At 41.1% G+C, this 19599-nt stretch overlaps 1 protein-coding gene across 1 annotated transcript in view; it reads left to right on the forward strand.

The window, feature by feature from the left end:
• Positions 1–19599, forward strand: part of DHRSX (dehydrogenase/reductase X-linked) — a 161720-nt gene that overhangs the window by 125472 nt on the left and 16649 nt on the right. Inside the window, exon 6 of the mRNA XM_021411563.1 lies at positions 7447–7654. Coding sequence (XP_021267238.1) covers positions 7447–7654 — 208 coding nt within the window. The remainder of the gene's footprint in view (positions 1–7446; positions 7655–19599) is intronic.

Genomic DNA, 19599 nt, shown 5'->3' on the forward strand with positions numbered 1-19599 from the left:
GAGGGAGGAAAATGTATTTTGCTGTCTGTTTGCACATCCAAGCCACTTTTCCCCTGGTAAGGCAGACCTGTCCTGCAGCATGTCAAACATTTGCTCCTGCAGAACACATTCATCACTTTCTCAAGTCCAAGGTGGTGCAGTGGGTTCAGCCCATCACTGAATGAAACCTTACATTATCTTCATATATAGACCAACACATTTCATGCAATATACCTAAATTCTGCTACCTACGTTTGGTAAGCTGTGCTGGATTTGAAATGTCAGCACTTTGGTATGCATAACCATGCTCTAGAATTCCCTTTCAATCCCAGAATGAAAAGCTGGTCTGCAAAAGGCTACACCAACTTTAACATGATTATATCAAAATAGAAATAATACTTGGAATTAAGTTACTACTTGTCCATTTTTGAGCCCTACGTGCATTGTTGTGAAAGCAAAACATCATAAGAAGACCCCTCACTACCTTCAACTTGAGAGCTCTGTTGCAGGAGAGCTGAAAAGCTTTCTGCACAAGTGTGTAGAGGGAGTGCCATAGAGCTCTTCTTGATATAAATCCAAGAGATAATGTTGAAAGATGTGTGACAATCTTCAATAACCTAAGGTCCATATTATCCAAGAGATAATATGAAAAGATATGTGTCAGTGATAACTCCCGATCACTCAAAAGAGGCACAAGGACACAGAATGTTGGTCTTGGAGCTTTGTTCTGTTTTCTGGCTGCAGCAACACAAAGACTTGCTTACTTCTATCTATTTATTCATTCATTTGATGGAGATTTTTAATTGAATGAAGAGAAACCACTATGTTAAAATACCACTTCAGATATTAGCCAGTACTTAACACTGCATCGTATGAACAGACTGTAGAAAAATGCTTCAGGAGAGGCAATTTATTTCATCCTTTATAAAGCACTATTATTTCTGAGAGAATGGAATTACAGTAATTACAACTTGAACTCATCCTCAATATTTAAAATCAACAAAAAAATACACATTAAAATTAATACCACTCATTCACAAACAGATCCTTTTAAATGTACTGATTCTGCCTCTGAGTCAGTGCTTCATACATTTGAGAACTGTGTTAAGAACAGAGGAGTGGAGCTGCACACAGCAAGGCAGTCAGTAGTGCAGGAGGGCTCTTCCTTGGCTGCCATTAGGAGAAGGGATCAGCCAAATGGCAATGATGTTTTGATTCCATCCGGACAACAGTAATGCCCAGAATGACAAGCTCCTGGTTGTTTTGCTTTTTACAAATATTTGCATTGTAGAGACCTTTCTTCAGTAAACGTAGTCATTCAAAGACAGTAGGTTAATTTATGTTCACTCTGCATTTCCTACATGCTACAAACAAGGAGCTAGTCACTGAATGCTGTGTATCTGTACAGCGAAAGGCTGAAAGTTGGCAAGCATGGCTTTTTGCAAAAGATAACCTAGCTTGCGATTCCTACTGAAATATGGATGAAGCACAAAGCAGTAGTGGCTCACTGCTTTGTGGAGAGGGCTAGCTCTGAGCAGCATTTACTCTGTGGGCCAGACAGGGAAAAGCCTCCCAGGCTGCCCAACAAATGTAGGCTGTCTCTGGCTGTTTCAGTAATTCCACCATGACCAGCTAGGATGTGAAGAGTTTGCTTTTGAGCTTGCAAAGAACTGCTAATTATTTCATCTACTACACTTGTCTTATTTTCCAACATGTCCATCAGAGATTCATGGAGGCCCTAATGCTTGAACCTGTATTCACTCCAATTACCACTGATAGTGCATTCAGAGGGAGAATGCTAAGGGGTAACTATATGTCACAGTAGCATCAATTTTTAACTGGACAACTATGTACAAAATGTAACTCTAACAAAATATGAATAAGTAGAATCATAGAATCAGCAAGGTTGGAAAAGACCTCCAAGATCATCCAGTCCAGCTGTCTACCTACCACCAATATTTCCCCAGTAGGCATGTGAACATTTTATGTTTAAGTTCAGCTTTACTAATGCACATGTTTGTTTCTTTCAATTTGCAAGATATTGGTTTTTGGTGGTAATTTGCTAATTTCTCCAACTCTCTGTTTTTTTCCTTCTCTCTGTATACTTTTTTTTTATACGAAGGGAGAATCACAGTTGATGAGGCTCTGCAAATATGTTTCTGGGATAAATATATATATAGTGCAGTCAGGAAGCCAGCTTAAATCTATTAATTAACATTTAGGACTTAAGCTTTGGTTTGTTAGAGATAAAAAACTACTTACGATAACCAGAAAAGACATACCTATACTCTGCATTTTATTTCTGTAGTTGCTTTGAAGTAAACTGCAAAATCTATCAAAAACCTTGTGCTGCATTCCCCAGAGAAAGGAAATTTAAGACTGTGAAAGCTTCATGAGCACTTAATAATAGCCTTTTATATTCTTGACTAAGCAGTGGTGATGATATATTGGAAGATTAATACATAAATCATTAGGAGACAAGTCATTTTAATACATCAAGTCTGTGTTTTGCTTAATTCACTGATTCATCCTAAGGCATACATTGAAATTTTGTGTGGCCTTTCATTATAAGTCCCAGCATGTCACCCACATTTTGCATCACTTGTCTTCTAGTGGAGCGCATTGCAGTCTGGTTGTTCTGCAGTTTGATCTTAACACACTCTGCCCTCCAGGCAAATTAACACACGGGAAATTGGGGAGCGTGGTGAGGGCTGAGGGGAAGATGACACATGCAAGAGCAGCGCTGTGTGAGGGAGGTACAAGTCACACCAGACTGCTAGCTGCAGCCGGGTTACACGTAGCTGTGTGCTGCTCAGAGCAGCCACGGGTCCTCTGAGCCATTTGCTGAAGCATGGTGCTCTGTGGAAGGGAAAAGATGCTGTATCTGTTCCCTTCCACATGTACGCACAGTGCCAAAACAACTGTTAATGAATGAGAAAAAGCAGAATGCACCGTGGGAGCCTGCATGCAGTGGGTCTGTGCTGAGCAGCAATTTTGCTTCCCTGTTTACTCAGTAGGGACCTTGAGCTGACTTCATGTCCTTGACTAAACTTGGTATCTCTGGAGATGAATGGGAGACCTCTACAGCACACAGATTGACTGCAGAAAGCCAAAAAAGGAAACCAGAGTAAGCCTAGCTGCCAAGGGAAGTGCTAAACATGGATCCGATGTTCGGAACTGGAGAGCAGCAGAGTCCATGCTTAAATACCTCATTAGCCACCACATGCTCGGGTTTGAAATTTGGCTTCTCATTCCTTTTTACAAATACATTGACCCAGCATGCTAGGGAGACTGTTGCTGGAGACAGAACCATGGGGATGAGCAGTAAAATCAGCTTCTGGTGGAAGTAAAGAATAAAATCAGCAAACCACAAGACACTCTCTTACTCCACAACTTAATACTTACTTGTTTTGAAAGAAATGCAAACCAATCCCTTTCTCTTCTCCTCTCAAATTTTTGCAGTGATAAACTTTTCAGTCTATGTTGCAAAAAATTCTTAAGCCACAAATAATAACTTCTGTTAAAAATCAGCTGAACAGAAAATGCACAGCCTGCCTTATCCCAGTTCTTCATTCATCAGTATGGAATTGATAATGAAACATTATTTTAAAAGGAAGAAGAAGGTCTTGTGCATTGCTGCGCTTTTGGCTAGATTTCAGAGCAACTAATTAAATTATGTTTGACTTAGCTATTCCTATGGTTTTCCATTTAGTGAGTTGGGCATTGTCCTATTTTATCTGCATCAACATGGCAAAATGCTACAGGGCAGGAACCCCAAGGGGAGACTGTTTTCTGTTGTGGGAAGAGTGGTCCACAGACAACCCCGCTCACACAAGTGGGTGGGCATGAGCTCTTCCATGTTATCAATGCCAGGCACACAGCTACTGGTCTTCTTACACAGGCAGATAGTGATAGTACAAGGGGGAATGGCTTTAGACTAAAAGAGGGTAGATTTAGGTTAGATGTTAAAACCTAATATCTTAAACACCTAACAACCTAAAAAAATTATTTACTTGGAGAGTGGTGAGGCCCTGGCACAGGCTGCCCAGAGAAGCTGTGATGCCCCATGCCTGGAGGCGCTCAAGGCCAGGTTGGATGGGGCCCTGGGCAGCCTGAGCTGGTGGGAGGCAGCCCTGCCCATGGCAGAGGAGTTGGGACAAGATGGACTTTAAGGTCCCTTCCAACCCAAACCATTCTGTGACTATGATTCTACCTGTCTGGCCATCCAGTTAGGAGGCAGAGTTTCTCTTACTGAGTGTCTGCCTGCCTTGCTGCAAAGCACTGGTACCCTGAGTCCTCAGGAGTTCCAGCATCAGCCAGTATCTCTTGGGCACTGGTGTGCCAGTGCAGTCTGCTGGTAAGCTGCCTCCTACTGTGCCTCTGTTAGCTTCTCATAAACTTTTATTTCAGAGGGCCTTTATACCCTTCAGAATAGGAAAGCAATGTGGAAATGCACAGTGTCAACACTATTAATTTGTTTAATAGACAATTGTAGTATCATTCAGTATAGAAAATGTACATGGATAGCATAAAGCACCAAGAGAGACTACTTCTAGATGCGTGGAGTTTAAATTCAGATTATTCCATGCACGGAGTATTCCATGCACATGTATGTGCATGACAGATGCAATTATGGTACAGGTACAGTAGTACATTCGTTTCTCTTTTTCTGACTCATAAAGTCGAGACTAAATGTAATGAATTCAAGTGAGCAGCACTGATTTTTTCTCCCAACATGATGTTTTATCAACATGAACCTAGTAAGACTGAGTCTCACGAACAGAACAGTTGTTCAGTGATAAGTACAACAAAAACAATCAGTTATGTGCCACAGGTTATTTCTCTGTCTTGTATAGTCCAGTGGTGCTGGATTCCTGGAAAGCCAAAAGCAGACACACACTAAGGAAATGGAAAGATAGCTGGTAAACACTGTAGGAGTTCTGTCAAAGTGTCTGCTCTTAATATCCAATTTTATGTCCTTTCTATCTATAGTATGGTACTGAAGTCTGATTTCCTGCTACCTTGCAAATCATTTGCATCTCTGCTCTGGGATATAAAAGGCTTCCATACTGATTGCATAGCTTTTTATATCTTCTGAGCACTTGTGTTTCTCTGACACAGTTAACTATGCAAAGTACAAGGCTTTTGAGGATCTGGCCCTTGTAGCTTGTGCTTCACTGCCACGAGGTAAGACAAAACAGCAGTGGCACAAAATGTGGGAATGTGAAGTCATGGGGACTGCCTTCTGAAGGTTACTGACAGCCAGGTGCGACCCAGGTAGAACAAGTCCAAGCAGTCCTGGCCCTGCTTCCCTGCGAGCTGCTGGGCAAGATCGCTGTAATTTGATATAGGAGCTTGTCCTGTGCCCTGGCTTGGGGTTTGCCATCATTCTGGTGGCAGCCGCTGCCAGTTGGCTGCCAGAGGCGGCTGCAGATGAGGGCAGAGGGCTTCCCATGGGGAGCGTGAGACTTGTTACCCTGCATGAGGCAGGCAGTGGTGCCTGAGGATCTGGCCCTTTGGGTTACAGGGGCTGAAATATGCATGAGAGGGGTGACATTTTGAGTATCTCGGATCAGAGCATGGACATCTCTGAATTTAAAAGGTAACTGCAATTTCCTGACTAATGCCGAGTCACTTTTACGTATATTCGTGCAGTGACTGTTCTTTATTCCAAAAACAGCCCAGTTTTCCCCGAGGCACAGGTGATATCTTTATAATGATGGAGCTGCATTACCCAGCTCTGCACGGCTGGGGCAGTTGGCTGGTACAAGGGCTGGTCATGATCAGCTGTCTGTTTTCATCCTCTCTCAAATTACATAATGCTTTTGTGGCCTCTCAGTGTTTTGCTTCAAAAAGAATAGACCAGGAAAAAAAAAAAAAGCCAGGGGGAAAAAAAAAAAGGATGCACTTGAGGTTCAGTGCTGTTGTCTTTTACTTCCTACAGCTGAGCTGTAAGATTTACCATTGTGTCTCACAGTTTCTGAATCCATTAAGACAGCCTAACAGTTAAATTGCTTCTTAGCTCTGCAGTCAGCCTGTTAGCAAGCATGCAGTGGTTTCTGTGAGGTGTACAGGATAGACTGAATTTGGTGTTAAACAAGAATGAGGTAACGAAACAACAACAACAACAAGGCCAGGATGAATTTGCTATTAATTCAAAATAAAAACTGTGCATGTAATAACAATCACAGAAAACCAGCAGCAGTAGCAGGCACTACCCCTGTCTGCACAGGAACAGCAGCGCAGCATTGCTGGTGCCCAGGGCTCTGCAGGGCAGGAGAGAATGGGGATGGGCACGGGCATGGGGATGGAGGTGAGCATTGAAATGGGCATGGGGATGGGGATGAGCATAGGGATGGGGATGGGGATGGGGATGGGCATAAGGATGAGTATGGAGCTTGTTGCAGTTTTGCTGCCTCCAGGAGACTGCTGCTTTAGGCACCTGCCTGCTTTACCTGTGAGCTGGATGTAATGTTAGGAACTGCCTCTGGTTCTGATAAGCATACATACACAAAATAAGGCTAAATGAAAGGCCTGTAGTAATATTGAGAGGGAATTGTCAATGCACAGGAATTAGTGGGAGTAATGATGAGGCCCCTGTTGGGAGGAATGTTTGAAGTGACATACCTGCTAATTTGCCTGGAGCTAGCCTGCTTATTTAAAAAAAATACTGCTGCGTGCATGAAGTGGAACCCATCTAATCAGTGGTTCTGAAAAGTTGGACTTGAAAGAGAGGTAGATTCAGCATTCAGATCAGAGACACACAGGAGGCTCAGCAGGTGGTTTTGCCCTAACTCCCAGTGTTTGTGTGCCTTCGCTGTACCTTGTCTGGCAGAGTGAGGCAGCCACCTTTGCTCTAAGGGCTGTGTATGACATAACTCTGGTTGTGCTGACAGCCACTCTCCTTGTCCCATCTCTGCATCAGTCTCCAGCTGTGTGTAACCCAGTGTCACCAGGGCAGGTGCAACCGCTGCCTTACTCATCTGTGCTGTGCCCAGCATGGGAGCCTTAATCAGAAGCTAGCAGGTCATGCTGCAACACAAATAAAAATAGCCAGAAGCAGTACGATGGGGATGAATTTACTGGTGGGAATATGGTACGTGTGTAGGAACAGTGTGGTGAGGAATGGGAGGGTACTTGAGGGCTTCCAGGTGACAGTATTCTGCAGATAGGCACCTGAGTGCTTAACAGTTAAAATAGGTTGGCATAGAGATTCTGTCAGGTACTGTGTAAATTTGTATTATTTTTTTTCATAAATCAGACTTGGTATCTTATGGAATAATCGTTGGAACTGCAGCAAATAACACTCCTGCTACTGATAAGCTCTTTATTGTAAAGACTCAGTGTAAAGCTGTTTATTTGCTGGATATGGCCAAATGCAGTACATTGGATGTTTGTGCAATTCTGTTTTCTTCCTGATTCTTTCCTTTTCATATGCATATCCCACTCTCTTTCTCTCCTATACAGATGTTCGTATTCACCCCATGGAGCCTATGCCCAAAGCAAACTTGCCCTTGTGTTATTTACCTATCGACTACAGCATCTTCTGACTGCAAATGGAAGCCATGTGACTGCTAATGTAGTAGACCCTGGAGTAGTGAATACTGAGCTCTACAAGCATGTCTTTTGGGTTGTAAAAGTGGTCAAATGGATGACTGCCTGGCTATTTTTCAAGGTATGCCTTTTTTTTTTTCACCATTTTGTTGCCACATCTCTACATTGTGAATGCTGCAGTCAGCAGAGAGCTGAATATGTTTCAGAGTGTGTTATAATGTACACTATTTATTGTGCTTTTCTGCACTGATGAGACATTTAACATTGATAAAGACAAGCCTTGCCCAGAACGAACACTTATGTGGAAAGGGAGCTCACAGTAAGAGGAGGGGAGTCATATCCCTTTATCTGTAACTCTGCCTGTGCATTGACTCTCTCCACTGATCTATCTCTGTTGGTGCATGCATGGTAATAAAACTGCATTCTAACACAGAGCCGGAATATGCAAAGTGTTCCTAGGAAATACCTGGTACGTCCTGTTATGAGAAGCAGGCACGATCTGGCACGATCTGCATGTACGCAACATATTATTGAGAAAAGGGCAAGGGAAAGAAGGAAGCTGTACAAATGAAAAAACTGTTGGTGGGAATTGGATGTACTCCATGCTGGGCACTCATGCTAGGGAATATGGAACAATGTTCATTTAAGTCTTCTATCCTAAAATGTATTTGTAACGGTATATGACTTTCTATCATCTATCCCTGATCTACATTAGAAAACTGAATATTGTTTATAAAACTGATCCAAAAGTGGGGCAAACCCATATAAGGTCAACTTCAAATAACATTTTGTGGTGGTATAAGTAGATCAGTCTGAAATCAGTTTAGCTGCACAGGTGCACTGTTCTAATGTGAACAAGCCTTAGAAGGACTTGTGCTGAGAAAATGTACTCTTTCAGAACATGGTTTTGGATTAAGTGAATGGAACCTGATTCCATTAGAGAAAATTAAATATCCTAATTAAAATGAAGTATTTTAGATCAAGGGGCATGTTCCACAAAGCAAATTAATTTTAAACTTTGATATGGAAATGTCACTAGCTTTAATTTCAGAAATGAAACCGGAAGGTGGAAGAGTGGCTGTGAAATAAGATGCAAACAAACCCATATTTAAAAAAATGAATAGCATCTTCTGAGAACACCTTGAACATTGCAGTAAAATTGTAATAGGAATGCTCATAGTATGTAGTGTATTCTTAAGAATCAGAGTACAGCATTGCCAAAATGTGTTTGTTAAACTCGTCTTGCCCCCTGTGAATGCCATTTTAAAAAGCAGTCTCTAGTACTGGTGGTGTTTTTTACTTGGACCGACTTCACTTTGCTAGTGTTTTATGTAGAAGTTTTGGTGGTGCTCAGAATTGACTCTAGAGACACAAAATTCTGACAAAACCCTCTGTGTTTGAGGGTGAGAATTGAATCTCTTGTTTACAGCGCTTAAGCCCATTCAGTTTTATTGGTGTGCCAAGGGAGACATTTTTGTATTATACCGATCGTGTTTAGAAGCTAAATGGGGTGTCACTGAACACATAAAATGAGAATGGATTTATCACAAGGAGGAGTCAAGTACTTAGAGATGTAATAGTAATGCTGACTATAGTTCCTGATCATTTTGTATTTTCTTTATATGTGATACCAGTCAGAAGGAATACTGCATTGCAATGGGTGAAGGACAGATATACTGACTTGCGTGTGTGTGTACTGCTTGAAAATCAAATGCATCAACTGCTTTTTGAGTCAGGATGTGTGCCCTGAAGGCTTCAGTTACGGAGGCTGAGATCTTCATATTTTTATATAAAACTTGTTGTGTTTTTCCTGTACGTCAGAGGGGAGAGAGAGGGAAACTTTTACTGCCACTCTTCTCTTTTACTGTTTTACTCCCTTAGGCTTTGGACTTATAGCTCTAACTTCTGCTCTTCTTGCTTAAGATATGCTTATGTGATCAGGATTTACTCTGTTTTCCATATGTGCATGGTGTTCAGTGGTCTCGCTTTTGTAAGTGGGCATTCAGTGTGTCTGCTGTTGCTCTCATGCACTGGGGTAAATTTGCCTTAAGAAAAGTGAGAAAGCAAGTATAGGAAAATTCAGCTGTCTGATAATGCTAGCTGTGAATAGGGTTTCTTCTCCCCTGGAATTTCATTCCCGAATGCACATATATGAATATTCCTTCTAGGATTACGACTGTAACACAGTGAAAATGAGGTGATATCTCTTTAATCATATTGGCTAAACCAACTGTTATCACCCTGAAGTATTCCAAAGTGGTTTCTAAATGCGCACAGGAAATTGCTTCACCTGCTGCAACCTGGCACTCTTGACAGTAAACACAGCCCAGATCACTCTGGTGAGGAAACGCATCATGGATTTATCATATCACGTTCTCTCAAGAGAGAGTCAACATGTTGTTTGATTTCATTCCAGATTGTGTCAGATCTGTTTCTGCCGACACTTTGGTCCCATGGCATTCAAATCAAATACTTCCTCGGGATTACAGCACGGCCCTGACTCTCATCGCATTATTTGTTGATGGGACGGCTCAGTGTGGCAGGCAGGGCTGTTGGCTTAACAACATCCAACTCAGACCTATCTCGAGATATTTAGATACCTAAGCAAATAAACCCACAGCTTTGCAAATAGGCCATGATACGTACATGTAATATGCTCAAAGTATTAACAGCTTAAGGACTTCTCAGGACTTCAGAACATTGTCTTCTGCTATTCATAACAGCTTGGAAAGACCTTCTGCCAAATGTGTTGGTTTTTGTTTTGTTCTGTTTTTTTTTGCCCTGACAAACTGCAATGAGAAGCAGCCTGTAGAAATATGATAGGCCAAGATACAGGAGCCGGTGGCTGTCATAAAAATTGCAAAGCTATCGCTTGCCCTTTAGGAGTGGTGGCACTCCTCTTTCACAGGAAAATCATAGTGATACTTGTTTTTTAAAATTCCACTTTGAAAATTTTTTTTCTACATTTGTAATAAATGTGGATTGCACTTGTTGCATGCAAGAGAGAAATTATGTTTATTCTTCAAAAAAAATTGATTTCTACCCCATGACTGTTCAGTAAATAAAAGCTGACGAGCTGTCATGATTCTCTCTAGAGTTCAGTGAAATATGTTATCCCTTAGGAATTTTTAACATAAAGAGATCTTCTTTTTGAAGAGATAGCATCCAAACTTGTAAACAATAACTAATTAATAAGATAATAATAGACCAAAAAAGACATTCATCAGGCATCAAGTGGAAATGTAGCCAGCTGTGCAACATGCCAGTTTTAGTGATGGGTACTGTCCAAACTGGAAGCCCAGAAGCTACCATTTCCCTCTCAGATATCTGCTCTGCTACAGGTGCTGAATACAGATTTTTAAGCCAGATGACCTCTCCTTGTGATACAATTAAAATGCCTTGCAAAATAAATATAGAAAAAAAATGTTGACTCTCATTAATGTCCAATATTAGAAACTGTTTTGTGACTTGAGACTTCATTATGCCGTTGATGGATAAACATTTCTTGCACAGCAGTATTATAAGCTCCAAAATCTTCTTCATGACACACTTGGTGAATGTGCCTCAGGTTGGTATTTAGAAGGCATTGTGGAAGGAAGACATCAGGTCTTGTCTCAGCTGTCATTTACAAAGATGTAGAGCCATATGAGTGACTATTGACTGACAAACTGAAAACGAGTTGGATGAGTGACCTGCCAGCTTGTAAAAGTGGAGGGAAAGACAGAATCAAGAATACAGGCTAGAAATCAAGCAATATAAACTAGCTCATTTCATTCATCTGTCAAAATAAGCTTAATTTGAGTGTGATTTTCCCATAACATTTTTAAAGAAATATTTTCAGTCTGTAAGTGCTGCTAGGAAAGAGGATCTAAAGAACCTGGATTCATCATTCATGCCAGATGACATAGTCATGCAGGTCTTATTGCAGCATTTCTTATCCAGACTGTCCCTTCGGCACTCTGAATGTACAAATTCATTTCATCTTCTTCCCTGCGGTGTCAGAAGACAAACGCATCACCACACAATAACACCAGCTCTACAGAACTAGAATAATTAAATTCTGCAGCTGAAAGCAGCAACTCATCAGCACCAACATCTTTAGTCCATGTGAGTGTGTGGTCGTCATGTAAAGGTAGTCTAGAAGTTTCTCACAAAACAGAAACTCCTTGCAGAAACATGTCAATTGTGGTTAATTTTTACAAGACGCTTTTCAGATCAAAAGTGGGATTCTGATCAGACTCACAGAGATGGAAGCAGTCCACATTATCCCAGTACATCCTGACTTTAAACAGGTTCTGTTTTTGTACATAACATTCAGGGATTTAAGCTTCAGGCTTTCATTTCTTGTTCTAGTCAGAGCCATAGGACTTCTTTTCCGTCTAATAAATATTTGATTGTCTGTACAACCATAGAACAGTTAGTTTTAGAGGGAAAGATGGAAAGACTCACCTGAGAAGGAAAATGAGCAATCTGCCTTCGAGCTACCAAATCCTGGTGATTGGGGTATTTTTCTCAGATGTGAATGCCTATGCATAGGTAGGTACCCAGTTACTGCATTTTAGGGGATATGCAGATGCATTATTTATACTAACTATTAAATTAGAAGGCTTAGGAGCACAGAGTGCTTGCGTTAGACCCATCTAAAGTAGACTGACTGTAAGTGCACACCTTCATAACATTTGACCCTGTTTCCCACTGGACGTGTGGTTCTCCTGTGTGTCCCATGTGTATTCTCAGGTCAAAGTAGCTGGAGACATACTGAGAGTTGCCACAGGGTGCTTTGGTGACAGGATAGTGAAGGATTTGTGTTGCATGTCTTGTTGCATGGCCTGCAGATGCGTAAGGGTGCTGTACAGAGGAGCGCAAAACCGGTGGGATTGTGCTGGAGAACTTCAGAGGGAGTCAAGGCTATTGAAGTTCTTGTTTGTATGACCTATTTGGAGCAGCTGCTGGGGTGATCTATCCCCAAACCACACCCAGCTTCCTCTTGGAAGAAGCTGGCTAGTACAGGCTGAAACAAAGCCATGGAGCCGGCTAAAGATGAAGCAGTACACACAGAGATGCATTTCATGCCCTCTCCCACAGTTTTAGTCATTTGTTTAAAAAGAGAAAAGAATCCTTTTGATTTTTTTGCCTAACAGTGGGAATTTGGAAGACTATCTTCCATCTTTCAAATGTTCACAGGACAAGAAAACTATTTCCACAGCTAATCCTACCTGTAGGACTGACTCTGTTTAGGTTGCAAAATGGTCTATAGAAACACAGGATAAACCTACACCATACAGTATGTAAAAATCTAGACTTTCACTATGTAGAATTGTTTTGGAGTGAAAATTCTTGAATGGTAAGTCAAATTTTATCACAGATTTTTAACAGCAGGTAAGAAGTACACTGGAAAAGGGCATTTATGTTGAGTGAGAAAGTGTTTATTCCTATCTCCTGTGTGGTAAAGGACTGTTGATTTAATTTGCCAACTCAGGCAGATTCTTTCATTCTGCCTGAAAACAATTCAATTTGTATCCAGCAGTTTAAAAAACACTCTCTTGATTGCTGCAATGGGAAGACAGTAAGTAAGCAGTTAAGAATTTGTGAAAAAAAGCGAGCCCAACCAGTGTTAGTGCATCAGCACACACTGTGTTGTAATCTGTAACTCATAGGTGTCCAACCTTTAAGCTTGCCTGGCCCACAGTGAATGAAAAGGAATTGTCAAGGACCACATCTACAAAGGTTGCTCTAAAAGTAATGTCTCCTAATTATTTCCATGGAAAGTACAACAGATAAAAAGAGCACAATAGCACGGTTTAATAGAGCAAGTTCTCAGCCGGAAAACACTTTTTGGCAACATAGTCACCACCATTAGCTATTCCTTTTCACCAGTGATAACAAGAGCCTGCTGAAACCCACCACCTACCACCTCACTGTGCTCACATCCACTGCTTGGTCTGCAGAAACATCCAGCAAGCATCAATGAATGTCAATGGGTGTCATTTCTTCTGCATGGAGGAATTCAATTCCACACCTCTGCTTCATCCACACTTCCATGTCAGACACCATTTTCTGCAGCCACCTGTTGCACGGCAACAGAACGTCATGGAATATTGGCAAGAAGGTTCAACCTCTACTGCCATACCACCAAGATCCACTCTGATGTTGTGGACCAATAGAATACAACAGGAGGCATTATTTTCAGAACAGTGCTCATAAAATATGTAATATAGTTAATGTCTATAAGTAATAAAACTTATTTTAATTTCTAATGCTTTTTATTAAAACATAAAAAAGCAACAAAATCATACACCTAGTGGGATATGTGACCTTGTTTTGTGAAACTAGCGCATCACCCTGGTTCGGTGGCAGTGGTTGCAATTCTTAGTGAGCTCTCAAGGTGTTTATCAGAGATTTTTTACTCTTCCTCTGCTTCATCCTTGAAAATAACTGTTCACAAATGCATATACTGCCAAAAAGTGATGACACGAATAAGACATGACTGTGAATAAGACATTTTTCTCTGCTGAGTGCTTATAAACATCTGGTAAAGAAACAAGATTCAATTTTTGATTGAAACTCTATACATTCAATTTGAAAATTTGCAGGTAATGCATTTATGTTGACTGAATATGGAGTCACAAACATACCAAAAAATTCATGATTTTTTTTTGGCAATCTTTAAACCTCCTCTCAAATTCCTGTGTCAAAATGGAAAGCATGGCTGCACATTCTTCGCTGCTCACAGGACTGTGTTTAGGCAGTGTGTCAAAATGGATACCGTTGTTTGCCATCAGTTGAGCTGGCACTGCACTGCACCCCGTGCCCTGGTTTCAGCCCAGATGGGGTTAATAGTGCACCCGTGTTCCGTTGGTGCTGAGTGATGGGGCAGAGCTGCCCCCCTGATGGCACAGCAGCAGGGGATGTGGGCCAGACTGCAACCTGGGCCAGGCCACATGTGGCCCATGGGCCACGGGGTGGACATGCCTGCTGTAACTATTTCTGTACTCAGAACCTGCAGGGTTAGCTAGGGAGGACATTATCTATCAATCAGTTTGTTCCTTGCTAACATTTCTCTGCAGTACTTTCCCTTGTACGTAGCTAATAAGTATATATGGTAATCTGTTCTCAGTTAGATGTACTGTTAAAAATGGAACAAAAATAAAAGAGAAAGATAATTTGCTGTGGACAGAATACACATCAGGAACTTGGTTCTGATTCCCGTCAGTTAAAAGGAAGAAAATCACAGTACTTCTAATGGAAGGGTCTCAAAAAGAGGTTGAAATGTTGGGGAATTCTTAAAATTTCAACTAGACTATCAGACTTTCACTTTTAAATCCGTAATATTTGTAGTTAGGGGCTGTTCACCCCATAAATGTCACCATGCACAGACTCCCACTGCTGTAATTCTCCTTTACGCACTCAGGAAGTTTTACCTCCATCACAATGTAATTAAAATTCCATTTTCCTTCTGCCGGATGACGCAGTGGTGTTTGAAACTTGGGCAGCAAAATGCAGACTAGCTGTTAACCTTTCTCATTAGAGTAACTGTGAGATACCTCTCTGAGGGAGAGGGAGCAAGAGAGAGAGGAGACCACTCCAGGGTCCATTGACATGAGCCATGATTGACATGAGCAGGGATAGTAGCAGGAGTTTCAGGCAGTTTGCCTCTTCCATATGTAAGAGCAATAACACTGAGTTAAGGAGAAGGACCACTGGCTTGCCATGGAAAATCCTGCCACTGCTGGTGCAGGTGAGCAGCAGTTTGGAAATAGATCACTAAAACAAGGAGGTGTAGAGGAGGAGGTTGTGGGAGTGCATATTCGCACAGATATATACACAGAGAGCTTACCACCAGGAGTGGCGTCGTGGCGTGCATTATAGATCAATTAATATTTTTCTGGGGGTGACCTGCCTAAATTCCTTCTTGTTTCATTACTGTTTGTGAATAATGGATCCATAATTCTGATAAAAATTTTATCCTGAGATAAAGGATACCCTACGGTTGGACAGATGAGTCGAGTCTTTTGAGTGCCTGTTTATCCCTGTGAGCTGCAAAGGGGCCCTTTGGTGACTAGCTCAGCTGTAGACATCTCTGCTGTATAAAGTCATTAATTTAAATGAGATAAATCCTATCCCAAGGTACAGGATATTAAATCTTAAAAACCAGAGGTACTTTTAAAGAACTGAAGATAGTGCATTTTCACCTGTGCACAGAAGAGAGTAGGAACTGGGAAGGTGTGTTCACGTATTTGGAGAAGAAATAATCTGTAGGCACTTCAGTTTTTCAAGTGGCAACACCTAGGTGTTTAGAATATTAGACAATTTCCCATATACATGATAAATGTATTTGTGGGCAGCCATAGATGAGGTAATCCCAGATGCTTATGACATACATTTCTCATATATGTTTGTGATCCATTGTGTGCTTCCACTATCACACAGATAATGCCATACGTTTAAATGGGTAGTTATATACGTTTCCTTTATGTATTTATAACAGTGACGTGCATAATGAGAGATTTAAGAGAAAGAACCATGAAAAGCAAACAGCATCTACCATTTGAAAAAGAACTAGAAATAGTATTTTCTTTTTTAAAATAACCAGATCATTCAGCACCCAGTTGGTGAATTTTGAAAAGTTTCAATTCAAAAGTCACTTGAATAACTCTGGCTTTAATAAAGATTTTGTAAAGATAGCAATTGCAATTGCCATCTCCAAACATTTGTGTTTGCTTTTTTAGAAGGAGCCCTGAGATACTGCAAGATACAGTTCACATGGCTCATTTTATTCTGATTGTGTTCTCAGTTAAATATTTGGGATGTTGTGGATTTTAATGGGTAAAACTGAGAAAACTGCATTCCTGCAGCCGGCAGCAGCATGCCGAGGCTGCGTGTATCTTGGGAATGGAGAGCAGCATTGACTGACTTACTCAATAGTTTTGCTTGCCAAGCTCTTGAGATGCAAAATGCAGTCTTCCAAAACGTCTGCCACTTGTCTCAGACTATCCTGAGATTATTAAAAATGTAGAGAGATAAAAGCTGTCCTATTGTTTTTGGAGCTCAGTGTTGAAAATAAAATTACACACTATGAACATTTTGACAAGTGGAACTGGTCTAAAAATGAACATAAAAAGGGCACTGTGGGGCAGCATGTTTATTTTTTTCTGACAGGATTGCACATGACCCAGGTGCAAAGGGTAATTTTACGACTGCCCAACCTGTGAATTCAGCTTGTTCATTTCTCTGAGGGGAGTTCAGTTATCTCCACACTCGTGCATCATGACCAGTGAAAAAACTTAAATCCCCATTTTCCTTTGCATGTACGTCGATGACTTCCAGGACAATTTTGGTACTTTGTTCATGGCTTTGCACAAGTGAAAGCAAGTAAATGATACCCAAACCTAAAAGCATGCAGGTCTCATTATGTGTTCTTGCAGAAGGGATTATCTGATCAGGCTTTACATCTTCTATATGGAGGACTGTCCTTAAGTAAAGTATTTCACATGTCTGTTCCTGCTCCTTAGGGGTTCTCCTTGATCTTGGGCTGGCCTTTTATATTTCTTGCTTGGTTTGGGCTTGTGGCACGTATGTCCTATTTTATCTGCCTATTATGTGGAGAAGTGGATTAAGGCTGGCACAGATTCACTGAACCCTAATCCCTTTTGAGGGCCCGCAGGTCTCCAGAGGCAGTAAGTACTTCAAACGTTGATACTGCTAGATTCAGCTTGAAATCCGTTCAGAAAGTGAATCCGGAAGGCAGAAAGCAGAGAGTTTTACACACTCTTTTGTTTTTATAAATACAATTGCTCTGTTAATACTATTTTATGTACATTCAGCACTTAGTACCTTGGCTATATAACTTCTCCAGTGAGAGCTTCCACCCACTCTGCACAGCTCTGGGTCAAAGGCAGATTGCCGATGAGTCATATATTTCCAGCCTATTGAAAAAGGGATAAAATATAAAATGTGTTTGTGCTAAGGTACCTGGATTTGTCATCTCCAGGTCACTACGCAGCAGTTTACTCAGAGGAGCCAGGAGAACTGCAAAGCACCTCCAGCTCTCAGAAGCAGCACCAGCCCATGTGATGTGTGATCAGTCCCATGCCCTCCCTGAGGGAGAGGTCCTTTGTTGTTCTGGTCAAGAAAGCTGTATGTACGTTAAAAAGTAGATTAGCCTATCCAAATTGAAAATGGAGCAGTAGAGATAGTTGGCAGTTACTCTGTTAATCTTTGCCAGGGCAGCAGTAGCTAATGGGTGACACTTCTAGGAGGGGCCATGGCTTCTCCATGCTTCTGCCAGCAGATCAAGGCCATCTTCTTGTGCCTTCCTGGCTGTCTGCTCTGCATCTAGAGATGCTTAGAGATGAAGAACTTGGGAAGGCTCGAAGCCTGGCTGGAAGTCAGATGAGGAGCTCCAGCTGGGCAGCAGGGTTTTCATGCCAAGCAGTTGTGTTCCTAAAACGGCCAGAGCACAGAGCTTCGCTCAGGGTTTTGTCGGAGGGGAAGAAAGAGGGAATTCTTACATCCCTTTTTGGTCATGGCAAATCTGCCTCAGCTGAACTGGTGTTTTCACTACTCCTTGCCATAATTTTCTAATGGAAAAGTTAGACTGTACATTTTAAAATTTGGTTAAAAAGAAGGAACTGACTTGTTTTTAGTTTTTGTCCACTTTTAAAACCCTGATGTGGTGGTTTAGAGGGGCAAAGCTGGGCTCGTGGGCTCGAGCACATCCTTCAAATGAGAGCGACAGAGCAGCTGCAAACTGCTGATCATGGATGCATTGTGATCGCTAAAACTTGTTAATGCTCCAAATTACTGAGATAAATCTTTGCCCTCTGATCTGGATGCCTAACTTTAAAAATAAATCCTTTGGATTATAGCAAAAATTTGAACTGTCAAGAAATAAATGGTGTGGTGAACTGAAACCTAGGTCTCTTAAACTATCCTAAATTTAGCTGTGTTTCAGTAATCTCTCATTCACTTTCCATTGCTGTCAGCAGGCTGCAGGATTTTTCTTATGTTTATGATGGAAATGTCTGCCTATGAATCATGTCACTGCGATTATGGTTTTTTGCCACTTCAAGGAATTAGCAAACAGTGCATAGTTTCTCTGGTAAAGAACACCGCGTTCCTGGATCGTTTCTATCAAGAGGTACATCTTCATGCAAATGTCTTTCTTGCATTAAAAACTCCTTATTTTTATGTGTGGTAGGTGAAAGGTATTTCTGTTAAGTAAGTGCATATAGCGTGTTTTTTTTCCCCTTATTTCACTACCAGCATGTATTTCTGTACAACTTCTACTGATGGTAGGTATTAACAGGCTTTTGCAAGTATCTTCTTATTACAGTTACATACTGCCTTCATCACAGAAAAACAGAGGTACCTAAATTGTGAGAGCCTGGTGTAGCTTTCGTTTTTGGAGTCCCTTTGCTAAAATGTTTGGAGAGCAGATAATTACCTTGTTAGAATATCAGTTTCCTTCAAGTATAGAACCTTATCATTGACAAAAGTATATTAATAAAGCATTATTTTTTTAATCATGTACTAAACAACAACGTAACATCGTAGCTTTACAAGTTATACATATATTATCATGTAGTTTTAAATAATATTCTTTCACTCTTAATTTCAACCATGTCAACCGCCTGCAGTACCTAGTAATTTTTAGAAAATATAGATTAATTACTTGAACAAAATACAAAACACTGAATATTTTTAGTATTGCATTTTATCCACTGCATATGATCTGCAATTTATTGTTGTCAGTGTAGATAATGGATGAGAACCCCTGCAATTATCCTCCGTTAATACACTTTTGAATTGGAAGAAAGGACAGAGCTGGGGTGCAGCTGCTGAGCAGTCAGCTAGCCTCCATTGCAAGCACTTAAAGAACCTCTTCAGTGCAGCTTCTTAGTGATAAAATAGGTAAGGCTGGGTTTTCTGACAACACGTGGAACATGATGGATGATTGTAACCTTTTCTTAAAATTAAAACTGTAACCTGGGGGTGGGCGCTGCAGTGCTCTCCGGTTCACAAGCTTTGGGATAGCAGCTTCCTTTTCTGCTCCTCACATCATAA

The sequence above is a fragment of the Numida meleagris genome, chromosome 1 (genome assembly GCF_002078875.1).
Source record: "Numida meleagris isolate 19003 breed g44 Domestic line chromosome 1, NumMel1.0, whole genome shotgun sequence".
In the NCBI taxonomy this organism is placed as follows: domain Eukaryota; kingdom Metazoa; phylum Chordata; class Aves; order Galliformes; family Numididae; genus Numida; species Numida meleagris.